The sequence below is a fragment of the Lactuca saligna genome, chromosome 6 (assembly GCF_052625555.1).
Source record: "Lactuca saligna cultivar CGN05327 chromosome 6, ASM5262555v1, whole genome shotgun sequence".
Classification (NCBI taxonomy): Eukaryota; Viridiplantae; Streptophyta; class Magnoliopsida; order Asterales; family Asteraceae; genus Lactuca; species Lactuca saligna.
Genome location: NC_136422.1, coordinates 35,215,344 through 35,231,697, shown reverse-complemented (window position 1 = coordinate 35,231,697; position 16,354 = coordinate 35,215,344). Strand labels below are relative to the sequence as shown.

General features: G+C 33.3%; 1 protein-coding gene across 1 annotated transcript; it reads right to left on the bottom strand.

The window, feature by feature from the left end:
- Positions 1-446: 446 nt before the first annotated feature.
- Positions 447-2,663, bottom strand: LOC144999905 (myosin-binding protein 7-like). Its single transcript, XM_078959060.1, has 4 exons — positions 2,510-2,663; positions 879-2,417; positions 740-786; positions 447-648 (listed from the first exon to the last, which is right to left on the bottom strand). Exons 2-4 carry the CDS (start codon positions 2,214-2,216, stop codon positions 546-548), a joined length of 1,488 nt encoding a protein of 495 aa, XP_078815186.1. The 5' UTR covers positions 2,217-2,417; positions 2,510-2,663; the 3' UTR covers positions 447-545.
- Between the last annotated feature and the right edge of the window lie 13,691 nt (positions 2,664-16,354).

The window sequence follows — 16,354 nt, the reverse complement described above, 5'->3', positions numbered from 1 at the left end:
GTTACAATATTTCTCTTTGGTGGATTTATTTGTTAGATTATTGCTGTTTCATATGTTTGGATTGTATTAGACATTATTATCTTCATATTTCCACATCCTATCTGTTCCGTTTCGGCGTTTCGGTTGTTGGGTTTGGGACCTAAGGGTAGGGGTTCCCTAAACACTTCCATCATATAACTTCGATTTTAATCCACATGTATAGCAATATCATTTGCATCATACAAAAACAAATAAAGTTATAATAATATACAGTTAGCGGATTGCCACATTACATTTCTTTTTCGCATTTGAGCTAAATTCCAAAACCTTTCTAGTCGACCAGACCTACATCCTCATTGTCATTGACATTCTTTCGTCATTCGCTAATCAACCAGAAAACCAGTTTAAGGAGAAAAAAAACACAACCCGATTACACAACAAGAATGAATCCCATAAACAAAATGATGCGAAAAAAAAGAAGAAACAATGTTTTAATGTTTTTGATGTAGAAATCGACCAAGTATCAAGTTCATTACACGTGTACACTTTGACACATTTCGATACATTCAAAGTTGTGTTCTTGAAAGACACCTCCATTGTCCCACCTGTGGTCCCTTATCCAAAAGTACTAGCATCCCCGCATTCTTCGCATTCATACCAAATATATACCTAAACACAAATAACCAAAAAAAAAAAAAAAAAAAACATTCTTTAATCAAAATGATTCAAAACCAAAACTAAAATTCATAAATTTACTTACTTGGTTTCACGTGATCTTCCTCTCCACAATACAACCGATGTAACCCACTATCATAGATCACAAGATCAATGGAGTTAAGATGGAATCCAAAAGAAAAAGTGAAGAAAAATTCATACAAAAATGTTTCTGAAATGATTACCTTGAATGCTGAGTCGATATAAAGATTCCCAAGACCAGATCGTTTGTATGCCGGAATCCTGCCGGCCGGCGACATATCCTTACACAAATTCTGAGCGATTTCTTTAAGTAATACAAGTTGTGCTTTATCAGTTCGCATATTTATAATCGCTTGCCTCATGGATTCCCTATCGGCTTCTAATGCATGTAGTCTCGCATAAAGCTTCATCACCTCTGGATCTTGTACATCAGTATGACACGTGGACTCCTTCACGACACTCATGTAATCATCATTACATGTTCCCATATTATTACCCTTTTGATAATGAATAGAATCAACAGTGTATATCCTATCACTCATTTCACTTCCATATTCGGAAACACTATCAACTTTCTTGTTGTAATCTTGTTGTGTCTGGTTTTGGTTCATCATATGATCATGTCGTTCTTCTTTGATAGTTGCATAAAACGAAGCAGAACTATCTAAAGAAAATCGAGTAGAAAGTTTTGATTTTCTTGGAGAATGACCCACGATTACTTTATCGAGTACTGGTTGTTCTAATTGATTGATTCGTTGTTCTATGTCTTTTAACGAACGTGGGGTTTCACCAAATGCGTATTTGTCTATATCGATTGCTTCTTTTTCAGATTCTTGATAAACATGGTGTTCATGTACATATTCATGTTGATCATGTTGGTGTTCTTCGTGTTCATGTTCATTCGAGTTGCATTTGAGAGGAGGGTATTCAAATGGAAGGAAATCGAATTGGTTTTCTGAATGTGCTGCGATGCTGTTACTGCTTGTAATGACGTATTTTTCTCCTTCTGCTTCAGATTCAGTAAGACCATAACTCATCATTCGATATTTATACGCCTGAACTTCACATGTTAACGATTGGATTGTTTGTTCTCGTTTATACAACAAATCTTCCAACACTGCAATTTCATGTTGATCGTGACTCGTTTTCTGTTCAGAAAACCGTTTGAATTGGCGCGCCTCCATTTCAATTTCAGCTTTTTCACGTTGCAATCTCAAGATCATTGACATGGCTTCGTTCGCAGCTGAAGAAGCTGCATTACGTTCTTCTTCAAGCTCAACGGAAAGATCGCGGATGGATTTTTGTTGATTGTTAACCATTTCTCGTAACGCACCACATTCGTTTTCGATCTCTATATGAGCGACTTGTGGACATAAGATCATGAATTTCTCTCGTTCGACTTCAAGTTCATCGAGCTTTCGTTTCACAGATCGAATCCATGTTCTTGTGCATGATCCGTTAACAGTAGGGCTAGAACAATTGTAACCACATTCACATGAATTTTTGATCATTTTTTTCAATGGCTGGATGTCCGATTCCATGATGATCGGAGCAAATGTGCATCAAATGTCAGTAATCAAAACAAGAGTAAAAACAAAGCCAGTTTATATCAGATTCTTGATGCCACCAAACCCCCCACCCCCCTGAGAAGATATAATCGAAAAGTATGCAAAATTTTCCCTCTTCCTAATTCCCCAGAAAATCATAAATCCTTCGAGATCAAAGAAAACGACTATAGGGCCCTGTAATTTGTCAAATTAATGTAAACAAATTAAGAATCATGATTCAGAAGCATTGATATAAACGATGGATATGGCAGATTAGAATCATGTACCTTGAATGGTTTGGGTGTATAAAACAAGGGCCCAATGGGAGTTCAGGTCATGACTGTTGAAGATTGGAGGTGGAATTTCCTCAAGAGAAATGGGAAATTCCATGGAACCAAATATGTAAAAGATGAAGGGGAATGAAGGGTGGATCAAATTTTCCGGTGGGAATTGTGGTGGAAAGAGAGGGAAAAGAGGAAGAGGTTGGGAGATTTGAAGCCCTAAACGTCCAATTTTTAAGGAGTATTTTCTTGGGAAACACGAACAATATTTTTAGTTTTAAATGTAAAGATGGTGTAAAAAATAAAATCATGTTCCTATCGATATGTTTTTAATCAATTATTTATTTTTAGTATACAAATCTTATAAAAACTAAAAGTGCAATATTTAATAAAGAAATATTATAAAAGTGCACTATATGCAATATTTAGCAAAACAATGACAGTGAGACGGTATCTTGATGGAGTTTTTTTTTTTTTTTTTTTTTTTTTTTTTTGCAAAACTAGGTTGAGAATGTAATTTATTATTCTTATTATTTTTAAAATAGGATACGTGGGTACATTTGATTTTTTCAAACGCATACCTTATATTGGAACTAATTAAATATATTGACCGATTATCCATTTTTCAAACCTGATTTATCTGAACTGAAAACGGGTTGGGTGGATTAGTCGGCTCTTGGTGATTTTCAATGGGTTTTAACTCAACCCGCATATATTCGCCTAATATAAATTAAATCTATAGACCATGGGTACGATTTCACTCAAATTGCTTACTTTTACATTACATTTGGTATACACACGATTCAAAAATTACAATATCTTTTACTCCCTTGTATATATCAAAATTTATAGACCATGGATACGAATTTACTCAAATTGCTTACTTTTACATTAAATTTAGTATAACCACAATTCAAAAATTATAATATCTTTTACTCTGTTGTATATATCAAATTTGATGCAAGTATATCGATCTAATTATATAAAATATAGAAAAAACATCATAAATAATCCCTGTAGTTTTTATAAATCTGAAGTTTAATCTTCATGGTTTAAAAGCATCATAGATAGTCCTTTTGCTTTTAAAACTTTTGACGATTGATCCTTATGTTAACTCCATTAAGTTTTGTCCTTAACTGAATGACATTTTGTAACACCCTTAAATTCACAGTCATTTAAAAAAAATATATTTATGCTTATTGAAAAATCAGAGTATCCATTTTAAACAACAATATTGCGGAATTTGTTCCTAGAAAATTTGATAACTATATTATCAAAGCATTTCCGAATAAATGTATTTTTTTATATTAAAACAATGTGATATCATTGTTAATACAGAAACATAAGCATAAACAAAACCTTACATTCATTTACACTAATGATTTGCATCTTTTTTAATCTCTCACCAGAATGTATCTTTTATATAGCCACATGTGATACAATAAATTGAGTGGGTCAGGTTGGGAAACCTGGTAAGTACATAATGTTTTAAACCCACAATAATATAATTATTATGTTTAATCATCAAATAACTTACCCAATTTCCCATCCCCATTATCTTATTTATTCTTAAGGATCTACCCTAAGAATCATTTATTCTTCCATATTTATTCTTAAGGATTTTCCTAAGGAATACACATGAAGTCCATAGCTGCCAGGGTTTATCTAACAAACACTAAGTCCATAGCTACTGATGGTATCTATTAGGCATTAAGTCCATAGCTGCTAATGTTATCTATTAGGCACTAAGTCCATAACTGTTAATGTTTATAGGGCACTAAATCCATAGTTTCCAACATCCATTCATAAGACACTAAGTCCATAGCTGCTAGAGTTTTTAGAGTACATCTGGTGAACACATCATTCACAAACACCTACAGGTTACGAGCATACCAGCGTTCTACTGGACTGTCTAGAATAGTCCGTGGTCGTCATCTATACTCTACTAGATGACTGGATCATCGTTAAACTCAAGGCTTCTCATCATCTTTATCATTTCTCACCTCTCGTCATCTATATCATCTTTCATATTCATCATTCATCTACCTAGCTTTACCCAATATATTTATAGGTATAAAAATACATGTACAGTTTAAATCACGTAAAACATGTATAAATCGTTCATCTAGCATATATATTAGGAACACAGATAATAAGCACATATAACATATATTAATATTAAATACTTCATATCTATGTGTAATATAAAAGTAACTATGCACTCACTTGTTAAAGCGACGACTCGAAATTCGGACAACACTTCGCTTCTAGCTATTGTCTTTTTCATTGACGTAACCTAGTGTCATCATCACTAAGTTTTAGTATAATATTTATTACGGTTAATTATTAATCTAGATTCATCATTAACTCAAAGTCTACTTCAAGATCTATCAAGTAAGGAACAACCAGGTATGATCATATTGGAGGTAGGGTCCGTTTGGTATACAAATTATACTGTTTGGAAATCCCACTTTAGACACCTCACTAAATCAAAGCCTAGACATCATCCTTGTAAGTAGATCAATCAGTATAACAACTTGGAATCATTAATAAATCTTGTTTATAGACTCATAATAACGATAATGAATTTAAACATAAGTTATACTTAAATTATGGTAAGCATAACTCACTTACAAAGGGGTTTAGCGAGGAATCGAGATCTGATGGAGCAAAACTTCTGAGTCGAAAGCACTTCTTCTTGGGGCCTTTTGGTGCTCCGGGACTCACTACTAACACCTAGGATGATCTATGGAAAAACCATAAGTGTTTGGGAGGGAATTTGATGAGATTGGTGTGGAGAAATGAGGAAAAACAAGTTCTATTTATAGGTTGCTAGCACCTGCGTATGCTGGACGTACGCAAGGGTACACTGGCCATACTCATGCCACATGTCGCGATCAGATGCCAAGCCATAGGGAAAAGGTGTGGCTGAGATGGTGCCACGTGTCACCTCAGGATATTAACTCCAAAATTAATTATCTTCTAAATCCCGTAAATTTTGCATAAGAGCTCCGTTTCTGCTGTTCCTTATATCCACGCATAGGTAGCAACGTGATCGACAACTTTTGTTTAAACTCTGTCGGCTAATTTTGACTTTATTTTTAAAGTTATATTTTAACAGACTTAGACAGTTAAAGTCCGTTAAAAATTCATAACTTTGTCTATTTTTGGCTGTCTTTATATCGTTGAACTCTTATTAACGATATCTTTAATTCTCGTTTAGGTTGTGTCGACTAAAAATCGACCAGTCTAAAATTCAGTTTCCGTGCTGTGCACTACTATACTAAATCTTAGAAAAATCATAACTTCCTCAAACGAAGTTAAATTAGGATGTTATTTTTATTTACGTTATCAGTTTTACGTATACTACAACTTTCGTTTAGATTACTAAGGCTAAAAAGCAATTTATCAAAAATTTACTGAAACATCTAAAAAATCATGACCAAAAATTTCATTTTTAATTATTAAATAAAACCATATTTTTCAAAATCATCTCAACAAAACATAAGTCATAGTATCTCAAAAAATCATGAACGGTATATCAATAAAAAACATCTGTCATATACATCAGAGTAAACATCCAGGCTAAAGCATCATTGTATGTGCAATGCAGTCATCCCAAGCTCTTCTCTTTGCTACCGGAAGTACCTGAAACCAAAACTGAAAACTATAAGCACGAAGCTTAGTGAGTCTCCCCAAACTACCACACACCATACACATAATCACATACAAACATATTGTGGGCCCCGCCCCTTCATCAAGCCCCACACGACATCGGACAAAGTCTGACATCGGGTCCCGCTCGACATCGAGCAAAGCTCGGTATACATATATATATATATATATATATATATATATATATATATATATATATATATATATATCAATAATATACACACAGGTAATCACATAAAACAAACATATAAACATTCCTCAGGCCCCGCCCGACATCGGACCGAAATCTGGAAGCATACAAACATTCCTCGGGCATTGCCCAACATCAGACCGAAATCCGGAAACATACAATATAGAATCACGAAGACATAAATCATACAAACATTCCTCTGGCACCACCCGCCATCAAATCGAAATCCGGAAACATATAAACCTACATCAGGCACTGCCCAACATCAGATCGAAATCCGAAACATGTAAACCTACATCGGGCACTACCCGACATGGGCCTTAGTCCATAACATACTACATACATATACGAGCCGATATTGGTGCCTTTGACCTGTTCATACAGGAGGTAAACTTGTCACACCCCCGAACCAGACGGCGGAAACGTCCGGGGGCTGTTGTGACTCAATTGAATACCATCACCGTGAATATACATGAAACGTAACATCATACATCACCAAGCATTGGAATAATACAACTGGTAGCGTTTACATCCATTACATTGTTTCAAAATATTACGTTCCAAAATACATTGTTCATTGTTACTTAAACAACCGCAAAACAATCATAGAGTACAGTCCTTTCTTCACTTATCTGTTACCTGAGAATACAAGTATTTTGAAAAACGTCAACATGTGAAATGTTGGTGAGTTCATAAGTAATGTTTGAAATCCAATGTTTGTAATGTTTTGAAAAACCACCAGAAAATCCGATATTTTCTGAAAATAGAATAGCGTAAAAATATGTGAAGATCCGTGAGTATGCTTGTTTGAATTCTATAGATGTAAGCGTAAGAGTTGTGAAATTCGACATGTAGTTCATAAGTGTACTTGTTGAAAACCCTAGGAAAACCCGTCGTTTTCCTATCACTTTGCTTTACTTAGTTTGTGTACTGTTATTTCGTTACGTTAGAGGTGTTCGTTGAGCTTTGGAGGCATTGAGTATACAGAGGGTGGTGAATTGTTGTAACGTACGTTAATGAAAACGTCCAGTTGACAACCGTACTAGCGATCCCTTAGGCGTCACTCGCAATTATTCACACAACTCAATCCTCCCGGACTTGTGTAATCCCACGACCGAGGAGAAAAAGTGAAGGTGCGAAACCCTCGGTATTTCCCTACGTCGTTCAAGACCATTGCAATTGCGAAGGGCCCGAAGCCCAACCCGCAATCGTGAGTTCCCGACTTTACTAGCAGCACTGAAGGACCCTTGGGGACCAGCAGCATGTTTGCCATTGAAATTCCTTTTACACGCGGTCGGGTCGTATTAGACCCAACTACATGTAAGCAAGTGTCCTTTGGGCCTAAAGATCATGTCATCGGGATAGCTAGGCTCGACAAGCAGGATTTGCAACTTTTGGGCCTAAGGAGTGTACGTCGACGTATTGAGTAATTCCACGAGAGTAAAGAGTTCCAAGAGTTCCATATGTGTATTGAGCGTTGTAGTGTTAGTAGTTTTGGATTTGTTATTGATTCGAGACCGAATCAATTCGTTTGGTAACGATTGTTGGTGATATTGTGTATTGTAATTCATCGAGAGTCGTAGTGTCAATCTTTGTTCACAACGAGTGTATTGAATTATCATTGAAAATTTTCTGTTTACAACCCCTCTTTATTTTGTAAATTTACTTTTTCATCCCTTTAGGTAAAATAATTTCCGGTTTAGTCCTTAAACCATTTTTCTTGACATTTTAACACCAAAAATTATTGAAATTAATATTTTTCAGCATATTTTTCATTGAAAACAGTTTAAGTCCCTGAAATTGCAGTTTTCTCGGTTGTAACCCCTCTTTTTCGCAATTTTTACATTTTTGGCCCAAATTGGAAATTTTTTGCAACTTTGGTCCTTTTTAAATTTGAAAGCATTTTAAACCTTTGAAAAGTACTTGTGACACTAGTGGTCCATTGTTTTATAGAAAAACACAGTTTTGGCCCTCCAAAACAGAAAATTTCGCATAATGGGCCCTATTGGGCCGAAATTGTCATTTTTAGCCCATTAAGCTTGAAATTTATGCTTTTAATCCTCCAAATAGTATATTTTCAGAAAATACATTATGGAAACTGTTTTGACTCATCTCACCCATCAGATTTCGAAATATTTCATTTTAGGCCCTTCAACTTTGTATTTTTAACATTTTGTGTCAAAAAAATGAGTTTTTAGCCCAAAATAAGTGTTGTCAAGCCATTTGGCTATTTTTCTTGGTATACTTTGCATGTAGTAGTATATTTTATGCTAGTATAAAATATATCTTGGTTTTTAGCAATTCATAACTTGATCTAGCATCAAAATCATACAAAACATACATATAAGCATAGAAATCAACCAAAACATACACATAATGATGGATCTACACCTTTGCTTGTATTCTCCCCCACAAAAACTTATAAAAACCGAAAATAAGGGGGTATGAAACTCACCTTGGGTGTTGATTCGGTTTTTGAAGAAAGGATGGAAGAAATGAAGTGATTTTTGGCCTTAGCACCCTTTTCTTGAAGATCTCGAGTTTGAGGGGTTCTAAGACACAAGTTCATGATTTCATGAGAGTTAAGAAGAGATTTTAGATAGATCAAGGAACCTAGATCATAGAATTTAGTATAACCTTGCCTTGGATGGTGATTTTTGTGAAAAATCTCCTTGGAATGCACTTAAACCTCGAAAATTTTAGGAGAGGGAAGGAGGAATGCTCTTCAAGACTTAGAGAGGTTTGGAATGAATTTTTGATGAGTGAAGAGGGGTGTTCGGCCGAGAATGAGAGAGGGGAAGAAGAAGAGAGGAGTTTGCATGGAAAGATGAGATTGTATGGATGTTTGGAGTGTAAAACATGGATATCCCCCATGTAAAAGTGAGGTGTCATGGTAATAGTCAACTTCTTCCTCTTGGGCTTGTCTTGGGCCGAAATTTGGAAGGAAAAAGAGAGTATTGGGCTTTAATTCCCCTAAGCCCAATATTAGAGTTATGTTTGATGATTGTAAGATATAAGTGTGATTTTTATACTTTGTTGGGCTAGTTTAAGTTCATTATTGTTCATTATTTTTAATTTATTTCATTCTAGGCCCAATATGGCCCAAAATATTGAAATAAGTAAATGTGGGTCCAATTAGAGTCCATTTAAGGGTTCTAAGCCCATGATAGTCAAATTGGAAGCTTATTGGTCCATTTAGGTCCAATAAGGAAGTCCTAGTCCAAAATGGACCTAATCAAGAACTTCTAGGGTTTCCAATTGCTTGATGTAGTGAATTGGGGTTTAGTTTTCCATTGAGTAAGCATCATACATGCTCTTGAGTTTTTGAATTCAACATTTACTTGAGTATAGTGATTACAAGACACAAAATTTCTAGTTGTGACAAAACTCACCTCGCAAAGCTGAATGCAAACCCCCAAAATGGACTCAAACTTGAAATATGGCAATCTATTTCCATAGAAATGACTAATACTCATGCATGACCACATTAAGACCTTCAAGATGGTAACTTTTATGTATTTGGGACTCAAATAGAACTAAGGTTGGCAACCATAAGCCTAGAAACAGATTTGGAACCATAAAGCTCCACTCTTGGGACCAAAAAGGTACAAAACCCCATTACAAGAGATCTAAGCATTCATGAGGGAAGTTTTGAGCTTTTCACCTCAAACGAGTGCTAAATGATGGTTATGTCTAAGATCCTTAAGCTCAAGCTACACAATTTCTTCTTCACCAACTTCCTATTTCTCCTTCCAAGCTCAAAGCCACTAAAATGGACTTTACAAGATCAAGATCACACAAAGATGAAGAAGGTTAGGTTTATAGGGTTTTTTTGAGTTAAGGAGGCTGGTAAGGAGGCTAGGGCTTGGGACATAATGATGTATATATATGGCCTAAACCCTAAAAATTAGGGTTTTGAGTCAGCTCACGTATGCTGCGTGTACCCCTTGGTATGCTGTGCCTACGTGCATCACCCTGCGAATCCAATGCCCCTACTACCTCCCGCGCAGGCCAAGCTTACGCCCATCATACGTCTTTAGTCACCCCAAACATATAACAACCCAATCAATAAAGGCCCAACTCAATAATCCAACATTAATCTCATAGTCCAATAATTAATTGGAAAAATTAAATAATTTAGCATTAACTCAAGTCACTAGTGTTACATTTACTTTTTACGATACGCAGCACCATGCCGGTTTAGTCGTAAAACTTCAACGGTTCATAACTTCTTCGTTATAAGTCAGATTTCAGCGTTCTTTATATTCACAGAATCCTTGTGACATATACTATAAATTTGGTTAAGATTAATTATCCCAAATAATCTCCTATCAAAAAGTCATTTTTAACGCTTACTGTCTGTAAATTGACTAGCCCGAATCTGTAGGCGTTACACATTTTCATAATTTCACTACCATAGGGACCATTTATGATGTTTTATCTTATTCAAAAAAGGAAAAATGAAATAATATGCAAAGGGGTCCCACCCCTTCTCTCTCTCTCTCTCTCACTCACTCACTCACTCACTCACTCACTCACTCACTCACTCTCTCTCTCTCTCTCTCTCGCTCTCTCTCGCTCCCCCTCTCTCTCTCTCTCTCTCTCTCTCTCTCCCTCTCTCTCTATTTCTTTCTTTCTGTGTGTGCGTGTGTGTGACAACCGTCAAAATTCGAGAAAGTTCTAGATTTGAATAAACTTAGTTGCACGTATAGGCATGACACATACTAGACTTGGTAAGTAGAAGCTAATTTGAAACCTACTAGAAACTTGGAAACAAGTAGAATCAAATGATAGTGTAATTAAATTTCACATTGATATGTGAATTCTACAATTACTTTAACTGTAGTGACTATCCATATTCGGGTCATTCTTTGACTTAAACATCTTTGCATGAATTATATAGACACATCATAAATTTGACCTAATATTAGAAATTAGGTTAATAGCTCGTAGGAACTAAAGTCTAGTTGAAATCTAGGACTAGTATACTTGATTCTTTCGTTTCACTTAAATCTCGGAATCACTACATAGAATGCCAAAAAACTGAAAAAAAACAAATCCCTAATATGTTCATAACTATAAAAGAGTTATAATACCATAAAATGATTTGAAGTCTCCAAAATTCAATTTATTTTGATATCCAAAGATTTATTAAACCCCAAAACCCTAAAAGCCACAAAAACTAATATTTATAAACTTTAACCTTAAAAATTATATAACAAAATAATTATGAACCTTATAATATTATCTTATAATAGTTAAAATTATGAAAACGTATTCAAGGAAAATAAAATTTAACTCATTAACATTTACACTTAATTCATAAGTCAAAAATCAATGTTTCATGAATAAAATCTATATTAAGGTGCACACTTTATAAAAAAAATTGGAATTTTTATAAAAGATTGGATTTTATAAAAATGTAAGAGAGAGAACCTCCCTCATAACTCCAAAAGTCGGCCATATAATCCCCAAGAGAGCCATCCCCCAAAATCATAATCACTTTCACTCTCTGACACACTCCACCTAGGGGTGTCAAAAAAACCCGAACCCGATTAACCCGACTCGACCCTAACCCGAATAAGGTAATTAGGGTCGGGTTCAATAGGGTTAGAATTCCAAATCGGGTTATCCGGGTTAACCAGGCAAACCCGATTTGTAGTTAGAGTCGGGTTTAGGGTTGATTTTTACAAAGAAATCGGGTCTCGGGTCAACCCGAATAACCCGGTTAGGAATTCATAACCTTTACATATTCCAATGCTCTCTACTTGAACTGTACAAAAAGACTACAAACCCTTTGAAAATGTAAATTTTTGTGAATCTAGAAGCATACAATGGTCAAGTAACTCCTATTTGTGAAGTCGAATTCCAAAAAGATATAAAACCTCTACATCTCAAAAGTACTAGAGCGGATGAGAAAGTAAATATTTTATTTGGATAGTTATTTCTACTTTAAACTAACTATAAACATGAATAAACTACATGGTTTTGATCGTTAACTAAAAATTAAAAGTTCATGTATTTAATATTTATAATGGAATAACTCTTTAGCTATTATGGTATACATGATTTCTCGTATGTTGTAACAACCATGAGGTCCATGACCTTTTATTTTTAATTTATTTCTCTTTGTATGTATTCTTGACGTTAAGAAAAGAGTAAAAAAATTGGTTGGGTTTATATCACATTGCACTCTTGAAAAAACCATATATATATTATGTTTAAATTAAGTGTTTAGTGTATTAACCCGACTAATCCGGCTAACCCGACCCTATTAACCCGAAACCCGATTAACCCGAACCCGACCAACCCATATCTTAATAGGGTTGGGTGTCAGGTTAAATTTTTTTTTTTGAAAACCTGACTAACCCAACCCATTTAACCCGAAACCCGATCGGATTGACCCGATTAACAACCCTAACTCCACCTCCCACTTCTCTCTCTAAAATTGTACTCCTCCTTCTCTCTAAAAATACGAAGTTAGAAGCAAAATCTCTAAGAGAGATTTTTCCAGTCGATAATTCATGAGTGTACATGCATTTATGTATTTTGGTGACCAATTTTGGTGGAGAGAAACCCCAAAGAGATGACGAGAGAGATTGGGTATCCAAAGTGACAAAATCTCTCATTTCTCTCTTTTATTCTCTCTAAAACCCCATTTTTTTCCCATTTATCTAACACACAAAAATAATAAGTCAAGAACATCATTTTACTCAAAAATATTCATCATCTAGTGTTATACATCAAGGAAAAATCGAATCAATCACATTTCCTTTACTTTACCTTCAAAGATTTTAAGTTTTCTTGCATTTTCTTCTTCTCCTACACCTTTCTCTTTGAAAATCCGTGTGCATGTTCATGCACTTCGAGTTTGATGACGATGGTGGTAGGATTTCACCCAAAAACATCATGTATGTTGCTAGATGGTGAAAACCAGTGACCTAAACCTATGTCAAATCCAAGAAACTGAGTTTTTACAAGTTTTGATGTTCATCAACCACATACATCTGAGTTTTCTTCTTAAAAACTTAATTTTCAACAAATCAACTCATGAATGGTCTTCAAACCAACATGCATGTGATTATCTTTAAGCTTAGATGCTAAATGATCAAAGTTTGTTGTCAAAAGCTTTCAAATATGTTCATAAATGATTTATTCACAAATAAATATCTAAAACTTCTTTTCTAATCAAATTTGATTTTTCCTAGAATCCTACCTACAAAATGAATTTCAACAAATTTTCAAAAAATAAATCATTTTCTCGATTTATTAAAATTTTTGCAAGAAAATAGAGCAAAAATTCACTTAAATACTTTTTGTGGTCAATAAATTCTAGAAAATTTTTGATATTACCCATGCACTGATTAAAGACGTTTTATGAAGTTGCATGTGTTTCTATAATTTTCTGTTGATTTCAAATTTATTTTTGTTGAAGAAAAATAAATATTAAAATTAAGTTATAAATGTCCAAAGCCATATTTAATAATTTTCGCATCTTATGGACATCATAAATACCACATGCATAAATTTACAAATATTTCCATGAGTATTTCTTATTTTCTTGATTTCATGTAGGTTTAATGGTTTAAATTGGTAATAAATAGTTACACTTTTCCAAAAATTATAAAACTTTATCTTATAATACATGTTAACTATGAATAATTTTTTTAATGAATATCTATTACTATTTACTAATTTTTCATGAATTAATGCTCATTTATGAGAATAAATCGGTGAAAAATAATTAAACTATTCTAAAAATTATAATAAATTTCCATAACATTGTGTATTAGAGTTTAGCAACAAATAAAAAGTTTGGGTAGTTTTCTAAACAATTTATTATTTATTTTTATTTTTAATAGAATAACTACACATGAATCATAAAAATAAGTTAAGTCATTCAAAAACCAGTTTTGATATTTTTCCCATTTTTTATACATCAAATAATAATTTTACAAATTTTTTGAAGAATTATTGAATAATTTTGCTATTTATGGTATCTTTATTACATTAAATACACATAAATCCAAAACTCAAACTCCATTATATGAAAATCAACTTTGGTAAATTTCCCAAATTGTGTACATTGTATATCAGTTTTGCAAAAAGTTAAGTAATTTTTATTTATGTTTAATAATTATTCACGATTTAATGCTTATTTAAGTGAATAAAACAAAGTCAATATCTACAGTATTTGGAAACCAACTTTAATACTTTTCCTAACTTTTATATGTCTAATAACACTACTACAAAAAGCTTGGAAAATTTTAGATACTGTTTTCTAATTATCTCTATTTTTGTAAAATAAACCCAAAAATATCATAAAATAAGGTTAAGTTGTTTGAAAATCAATTTGAGTATTTTTCCCAGTTTATACACATTGTATAACAGTTTTAAAAAAAGATTGGGAATTTGTATTAACTGTTGATTATTTTTCACGATTTTATGATGTTTTTAAGGAATTAATTGGTGAAAAAAATGGTTAAACATATTTAAAAATCATGAAAAATAACACGAGAGTTCTAAATTAGTTAGAACTAAATGTAAAGTTTGGAAATTTTTAGAACTGATTTGATTTAGTTTTGGATTTTTAGCTTGCAAAGCCTATCCAAAAGGGCTAAAATGCATTATGAACAATAACACAAAATGGGATTTGTAACTTGCAAATGTTAATAAGTCAATTGGTATATGGAAATCTGAATTTTCAGAAAAGTATTTGCAACTTATACAAAAACTAACTTTGACACAATATTGACATAATTCTATTGTAGAAGTAAAGTATACTAGTATTAGATTTCGATCAGAGACTCACTAGTGTATACCATTATTGTAGACATCGGTAATGGTACAAGTGAAACTTAGATAAAGGCATCATTTGCATCATCTCAATGCATTGTAAGTATTCACACATCCCCTATTTTCGGTTTTTAGGTTTTGGGGTGGAAAAGCATGTCCAAAAACTATTTATTGTTCGTTGTATTTAAATTGATTTGTATCAAACTTGATTTCTATATTTTGCTATGTATGTCTATGCAATGATCATTATAGATAACACTATAAGGAATTGACATCGGTAATGGTACAAGTGAAACTTAGATTAAGGCATCATTTGCATCATCTCAATGCATTGTAAGTATTCACACATCCCCCTATTTCTATATTTTGTATCAAACATGAGATGTTATCGTCTTAAGTCCCTTCCCTTACACTTTACACCAACCATTAACTCTTTGAGCCAATGATCATCATAGATAACACTATAAGGAATTGATAACTCTTCACTCGCTCGATTGCTTGAGTGCATGATACCATATTAATATATGGAACGATAAGCATAGATCTTGATAAGGCATCAGTCATATGCTTGGTTGTGAACTCATTTTTTGCTCATATATATATATATATATATATATATATATATATATATATATATATATATATATATATATATAGACTTGTTATTTATTATAGCAATAAACTTTGTTTCTCATTATAACAACAAACTTTATTTACTAGAAACTTATTTACTTGTCTTAGCAACGAAGTTGTTTTCTCCTTGTAGCAACGAACTTGTTTGCTCCTTGTAGCAACGAACTTGATTGCTCATTATATCAATGAAACTTGTTTGCTCATTTTAGTAACAAACTTTATTTCCCATGAGAATATGAACGTTGCATCTCATTTGGGTAACATACTTTATCTCTCATGATGACAATGAACTTTGTTTATGCAAACATATTTACTCATTTTTGCAATATATTTTTATTTATGGAAACTTTTATCAAAACTTTGAATCCGATTCATGAAACCAATATTAATTTTAAACTGTTATCTATTGGCAGCTATGCCTAATAGATAACATCGAAAACTATGTATTTCGTGTCTATTAGATAAACCCTGACAACGATGGACTTCGTGCGTATTCCTTAGGACAATCCTTAACAATGAATGAATGAATGAAGAATAGATGATTCTCAGGGAAGATT